At 41.2% G+C, this 7,620-nt stretch overlaps 1 protein-coding gene across 1 annotated transcript in view; it reads right to left on the reverse strand.

Annotated features, from left to right (window-relative positions):
- Positions 1 to 2,193: 2,193 nt before the first annotated feature.
- The window catches only part of LOC111218431 (caveolae-associated protein 2-like), a 16,984-nt gene continuing 11,557 nt past the window's right edge, over positions 2,194 to 7,620 (reverse strand). Inside the window, exon 2 of the mRNA XM_022740734.1 lies at positions 2,194 to 6,128. Coding sequence (XP_022596455.1) covers positions 5,274 to 6,128 — 855 coding nt within the window. The 3' untranslated portion in view covers positions 2,194 to 5,273. The remainder of the gene's footprint in view (positions 6,129 to 7,620) is intronic.

Raw genomic sequence — 7,620 nt, forward strand, 5'->3', positions numbered from 1 at the left:
CCAAATGAAAGACTGCACTGTGACATTAATACCATTTGAAAACACATTCTGTAACTCACAGGATATAAGAATAGAAATAATTGAATAGGACCCAAGTGTTAAGCATGATTTTAACTTGACCAACTCTAAAGCTAGCAAGCCAACATTACCTTAGCTAATGCTTATTGTCAAGTGCAAGCTAACTCCTATGTGCAAGCTAACTCCTACCTATGCAGGTAACACTTATTTGTAAAGTAAACTACAAACTACAACTGTACTTTTAATTAACTGATTTAATTACATGAATGCAATACAAACAATTTCTGCAGCACTTGTTGCTCCACAGACTCCAGTCTGAACAGATACTCTTTTAAATATGGCTGTTGTTGCTCCATAGAGGGACGTTTTCTACATGTGCACTGTTCCCAGGCCATGTTTCTGTTCCCTCACCTCCCCAGACCTAGTAATTATAAATAGGTAAAAACAAAGCAAAACTCTTAATGTCTAGTTTAAAAACCTATTTAAATAGTAATGTTAACCCTGTCCTCTCTCTCTGTAGTAAACACGTACTAGCTAGCTAGCTAGCTAATTTTTGGAGACGGCCAACAGTGATTGGCTAGCAGCAAAGATGGAAAAGATGGTAATAGTGAGACGTGATTGGACGAGATTATACAGTCTCTCAGTTCACACACACCTGGTCCCAGTTTCTCTTTATCTCAGCCAGTATTTATACCAAACCCTTTGTCCCCAGTCAGTGTCAGATCATCCCTGCACATATTCCAGTTTATTTTCCCTTGTATTTCCCTTGGGTTCTTGCTCTGTTGTGTATTTTTCCTGTTGCCTCTGCCTACCCATGTTCTTGTCTGTCATCTTGTCATCTCATTTGTAGTAAGCCTAATTTTCTCCATATAAGAGCACCCACTGCATCAATACTGCCATGTGTGTCTATGTTTTGTGTCTTCCCTGCCTCTGTTGCGACCATTGTGACAGTACAATCTGACCAAATTTGGACCCAGGACAGTTGATAATCAACTGTCATAGACCCTCATGCTCCGATACCATCAGAAAAAAAACCTTTGTTGGGAGTACGATGAGGCTGCTCTTAGGATGGCACACAGGGAAGTATACAAAAAAACTTGATTAAATAGTCAGCTAGTTTATAGTCTGCATCCCCGTCGGCTAGCCTCCAGTTTGCACCTCAATCCGCAGTCCAAGTCAGACCCTGAGCAGATGCTCTGTGTATTCCTGTGTTGGAGGTTCCAGCCAATGTCCTGTCTGTTCCTGCATTGGGGTCAAAGCCAAAGTGAATTGGGAGTCCCAGCTGACATCTTGTCTGTTCAAAGTCTCGCCCGTTCCTGAGTCTGTTCCTGAACCAGCCATCTCGGTCGATGTCTTGTTTGTTCCCAAGCCTTTTCCTGAGTTGACCTTAAAGAAACATAAAAATACAACAAAACATAGTGGAACAAACTGTTGGGCAACTATGCATAAACATTATACTGATACATCGGTTCATACAGTAATGGATCAGTCATCTTATGAGGTCATAAACAATACATTTTTCCCATCAAATCATAAACTGTACCCAAGTGCAAATAGTCACTGCCTCAACAGCTACATTTTTTTTACATCCAGAAACAGTCTCTCTGGATAATCCACTATACTGGATACTATATGGTTTTTAATATGGACCATCTCTTCTGTAGAGAATGGTTTCAAAGGAAACTGTCTTTCCTAGTAATTTTCAGACCAACTCCTAGAATAACAAGTTGCTGTTTAACTAGAATTTTTCAAAGATTTGAGCACCAAAGATGAAATTCCTTTTATCTTAGTAGTAATGTGGTGGAGGCAAAAATCTGAGACGGATCTCAAATCCTGGGCAACAAGCATGTAAGCTATTTGCAGGGTTAGAAAGTACTACCCAAGTACATGAAAAAAAGTGTTATTGTGTAATCAGGGTGAAGCAGCCATTTATTGTGGCTCTGACCTCAGCACCTGTCTTAATTTTATATAAAGCACTCTGAGTCGACAAGCTGTGTGGTGTAAGTAAGAGTTAAGCAACTGAACCATTCCCTCCACTGAGATTAATCCTCCACTAACCTGTTACCAACACTGTAGGTTTACTAGATCACTGTGACCTAGTCATTTCCAAACTGCTGTAATCAAATTTATGTGAAATGTGACATTTATACTCAAATGAAGACCACAAACAAAATGTGATTGTTATAAAATCTTTATTGATGTATACAATACTAAATTTTGAAAGTAAATTCTGGAGGAGGAGTACATTTTAAACACTCAAGTGGCAGGGGAATTTCTGCTATGAAGGAAACGTCTTTGGTTTAAGTGGTTAACTAAATGAACAGACTAAAAAATAAAAACAAATATGACATTAAACACAATATTACTACCTGTGCAGTAGGTATATGGTGTTTGAACTGTATAGCAAACCTCACATACGATCCAGATTTAACAGTGATTTTAACACAAATAAAAACAGACATGTAAACACATACACATGTCTAGATATTTATTTCTAGATATTAGATATATATCTATATATAAAGATAGATATATTTTTTTACATACGCAGACATATCACCAAATTAACACATTTGCATAAGCAGAAATGCATCAAAGCCAGTCACATTTCAACCTCTACATTATAGAGAATGCACACATAAGCCTAGTGTTTGATCCTTTTTCAGTAATTTTATTTATACTAAGAATTAAAAAGAAGCCTGACTAAGCACATTTAAAATAAATAGGTAACTAGTAGTTTTAAAATGATTTATGTCTCCTTACAGATCCAATTGAGTAGACTGGCAGGTTAACGTTTAGAACACATCAAGCACTCGGAAGGCTTTGAATGCTTTACTTTCTCAAGTACTGTTGAAAATATTTCTGTTATATGCACTGTATTTTTTGTATTTACCAGACATCAGTTATAGGAAGTGATTTCCTTGCATAAGTTTAGATATAATAAAATATTGTGGGCACTACATTTTGACTTGAAAGAGTCAAGAATCTTTAGAAGCAATATAATGGATGTGGGGTAAGTGAAACAGAGGTTTCCCAATCCTGCAGTGCCAGCATTTCATTCCTATACCCCCCTGAAACATATTTCAATTCTCACGGTCTAACACTTTGCAGACACCTTTCTACCGAGTTGCACATATGAATGACGCAGAGACAACTTCAACTTTCCAACAACTGACGTCCTTTCTCAAACTTCCCATCACCCACATCCTCATGCCCAGGAGCCTCTACTGGGGCAGAACACCTGTGGCTCCAGAGAGCATCTTCCTCTCTGTGCACAGTCTCGACAAGGAGGCCAAGAGCATGAAAAATGGGCTGAGCAGTGGTCATCTGTCAAACCTAGGAGTGCTGTCCTCTGCCTTTATCCACTTCTGTGACCTCTATAGTATCTGGAGCCTTGGCACCTGGTATCACTTGCTAAATTATTTTTAGGGAGTTATGGCATTAGACATCTGTAACTAAGGCTGGTAAAGCACTAAACTATGTGCAATGAGAGGAAAGTCACTTTATAGAGACTTTAAGATATGACCTCTAAAACATGAAGTTGATTGTGACACATGTATTTGCACCTCCTTTAAACTCAATCATTCTCATTCTCTGGTATCAAACCTTGAGTATGCCTTATAAAGTGATAGCTGCAAGGAATTCCTCAGAAGAGGGAGAAAAAAACCTTCGGGCATGTTTTACTATCACTCTTATCTAAAAAACACAAGTCCATCCCATCAGGCGTGCATTTACGCATACCAGCCTGTGCAAGGTAAAGGCACTGCAGGAGTATGTGTGTGAATGTGTCTAGGTGGAGAGGCTTTAGTGGTGGTGTCCTGGTAAATGTATGTGAGATGGTGTTTTGTCTTAAACATATGAAACTGAGTAAACATTCCCCATGTAAGTTATGGATACCTGAAAGTAAAAGATGACTTATAAACACCCTAGTATCATAAAATAACTCAAAAAAATTTACAGACACCACATTTACTGTGTAAATGCACACACTCATGGCAGTTATCATAAAGTTACCATTTACATTATAGTGTATAAGGTGTAAATACCCAGAGAGTAGTGTGCCTCATATAGTAAATGACAAAAAAAATTCCTATACATAAACATAAAGTTGCCCTGCAGAAAAGACAAAGGGCTGTAATATGCACATTTAGCATGTCAGTATTAAAACCTGCAGGGTTATTTGTGTCAGTAAAATATCTCTCCAGATCTAGAGTAGCTTCTATGCTGCAGTGTCCTTCATTTGCATCAGTGTGACTGAACTCAAACATATTTCTTTTATCTTTCTAAGGAATATCAAAAAGGTGTCATTTGCTAGAACATTTTGACTATTTCAAATGATTCTGTGCTATTCTACTTTTCAGCGATTCAAAAGGGTAACTGTTGGTGGTCAATTGGCAGTTACAGATTACTATAATATTACCATATGCAACTCATAGTCTACTCTAGGTAGGTCATCAACGATAAGGTTCGATTGGAAATAATAAACTGGATCTCACTAGTGAAGTAACATACAAATTTGACGACTGCAGGTGAAGGACAGGAGACAAGACACAGCCACTCAGACTAGTGAAGTTAGTTAAGATCAGGGTGTTTTCAGCACAGGTCCAAAGAATTCTGTAAACAACCTCCAGTCCACTACAAAACACCCCAGGCCATGTTCACTGAAAACCTAGAAACTGCTCATTCCATCTCTTGCACAACCTGGCAACACACTGCCTCAATAGGCTGTGGGCAGTGGCGCTGCTGCCAAAGATTTACTATTTTTCACGAAAACTGCAAAGAACAAAGAGACTATTTGTCAGTGAGGAAGGGAGGTCCAGAGGCAGACAAACACAGCAGGAGGGTAGATAGTTGGCCCACCGCCCTGGAGATGAGCTGCTGTTGAGGTGGTGGGCACCAGTGGATGGGAGTGAGTTACGATGCACTGATGCAATGTTGCTTTCAACAACAACCAACTAGAGAGTTTAAGAAGAAGGTGTAGCTGTTAACCTCATTGCTTATGCGGATGATGCGGTTTTCAGACGATGCTGGTAAAGATCAAAGGCAGCGTTGGAGGAAAGGTCCAAGGATGGTATAATGATGGTACGATGCTAGGAGGCTGACAGTATGATTCTTGTTTATATGGGTGTTCATGACAACACAGGACTGTTTACAATGGAGGGATGATTTGCGCCTGCTGGGTGTTAATGTAAAAACTCGAGGAAGAAAAAGAAGAATGTGAAATTAGAATAGAAGCTCAGCAAAATCAAATCACATTAGGACACTTGCTGCACAGCAGTTGTTGCTGTAGGAATCTGGGCATCTGCTGCTGTCTCAACGGGGCTGTTGAGTTTCTCTTCATCTTCCTCATCATCTTCTTCCTCGCCAACATCTTCATCGTGCTCTGGCACTGCCAGGCCAGCACAACGATCACCATTAATCTCGCACTCGATGTTTGGTGGTTCTCCATTGAATGCCAGCTGTGCCTTCATGCTGTCTGGGGTGGAGGGGCTCAGCTTCTCCTGAATCTCCTCCACAACGCCTTCATGGGTGTGCACCTCCGCCAAGGGAATCTCACCATCTAAGCTTCCCAAAGGAGGAATCTCCACATGGGCTCCTTCCCCAGGTGAGCCCACGTCTTGTGTGGGGACCTCACCGTCTCTGACCTTCTTCACGTTGAAGGTCATGGGGGACACCTTGAATGAGGAGGACTTGGCAGTTGGGCTCTTGGGGTGGTTCGGGGTGAGGCTCTTCTTGAATTTCTCACGCTTCTCCGGCGGCACAATCTTGGTGGTGATCTGGGTCACCTTCTTCTCAATGCTCTGGCGCGAAAAGGCCTTCTTGAGGCTGTCGACCTTCTTCAGGCTGGAGCGCTTGAATTTGTCAGCCCTTCTCTCATATGAGCGGGAAGTACCCTCCAGCATCTCTTCTTCCTCCTGGTGTAGTGCAAGCTCTTCTTCCTCATCTGAGGACAGGCTAATGGTCTGGAGACCCTCCTCTTGGGCACGGATGCCGTCAACAGAGCCCGCAATAGATGGAGTGGGCCGGGTGGACTCTGCATCATACTGGCTTGGTTGCGGGGTCTTGAGGGAGTCCTTGACTAACACACTGGAGGGGATCTCATTGTCTTCCTAAGAAGAAGAAGAAGAAGAAAGAAAGAAGAAGATGGTTAAAAGGATGGCCATTTGGATCAGTTATAAAAAAACATGACTGCTTGAACCAGGATTTCATTTCATGAAAATAAGGGGAATTCAAAGATATGTGATGATGTGTCGATTGTAGTAAAAGCTTTGCAACTTGCATTTCAATGTCTTTGTCTCATTTAGTTATGGTCGAGGTTAGACTTTTTTTTTTTCTTTTCTTTTTTTACCAGTGCATTCAGAGGAATTCGTGACACTGATGACTGAAGTGTAAATCCAAACACACATTACTCACAAACACGTCAATGTATACTTCTGGCCATGGCCTTTAATACACTTTGACATGTTAGGTTGGTCTGGACTAAGGAAACCAGTTTCAGCATGCCTGCCCCGGTCGTTTCCTCAAGACATGTGAGGAATTTCACCTGTCTCTCTGCAGGAGTCACACACTTCTCTCCATTTTCACTGTTTTATGTCTTTCTCTGCCCCCCCCCCCCCCCCCCCCCCCCCCCCCCAGAGGGAGCCATGTGAGTGGTTTTAGTTGTTGGTTGATTGCTGTGTAAGCATAATATGTTCTTCTACGTTTAATATGCTGTTAACCCTCTGAATATGTGAGATCTACTGCTGTTTTTTTTAACTACATGTACAGATCTATACAGTAAAATGACTCAAGATTTGAGATGTTGCATCTTGAGGTGTTTTACCTCATGATATGTCAAAACCAAACACCAGTGTCGGCCCCACTCACCCTCAGTACATGTTGGAATTACATACATTTTAATTACTAGTTGTTTCTGTGCATCATGCATGTAAGAATGAGCTTCCATTAAAGCATGCATGGCAGCTCTTACTTTGACATAGAGGTGCTTAAAGTGACAGGATGCCATAAGTAGTTGGGGGCCTGGCTACTCAATGCATGTTTCTTGGGATGTCATGAACACATACTTAAGAACTGGGCCAACCAGATGATCTAAAAGAGTCCTGCCTCCTGTCCACACATCACTCGTCACCAATGGTGTGTTTGTGTGGAAAAGGACAGTAGTATTATGGACGCAATCTGTCAAAGGAAACTTCTTCTAATTTTGACCCACTGTTGTATTTTTGAAGTGGAGTAGTGGTGAGATGAAACGATATAGTGCCTGTGACAATTATAGCCTGTAGGATTTTATGTGGCAAAGAGACTGTGATTGACAACAACTACTTTTTCACCACAACCCGATCCAAAGGAGTTCACAACACTCCTTTAAGACACCTTAACAATATCATAGTACATGGACAGTTTTGAAGAAGTGGAAAGCCATGCAAAAAACCGTCCTGTTTTCCCCACCTTGCTGACACTTGATACCTCTCCCCTTGATCTCAAACATGCAGGCATGATTCACAGTTCAGGTGTGTGCCAAGCATGTGTGGCATCTCCCAGCTAATGCTAATAAATCTGTTTTTACTACCTTAAGAACAGGGCCACATTTTCTGCTTTAAAGGG

This window comes from Seriola dumerili, unplaced genomic scaffold, assembly GCF_002260705.1.
Source record: "Seriola dumerili isolate Sdu_G_001 unplaced genomic scaffold, Sdu_1.0 BDQW01000052.1, whole genome shotgun sequence".
Taxonomy (NCBI): Eukaryota; Metazoa; Chordata; class Actinopteri; order Carangiformes; family Carangidae; genus Seriola; species Seriola dumerili.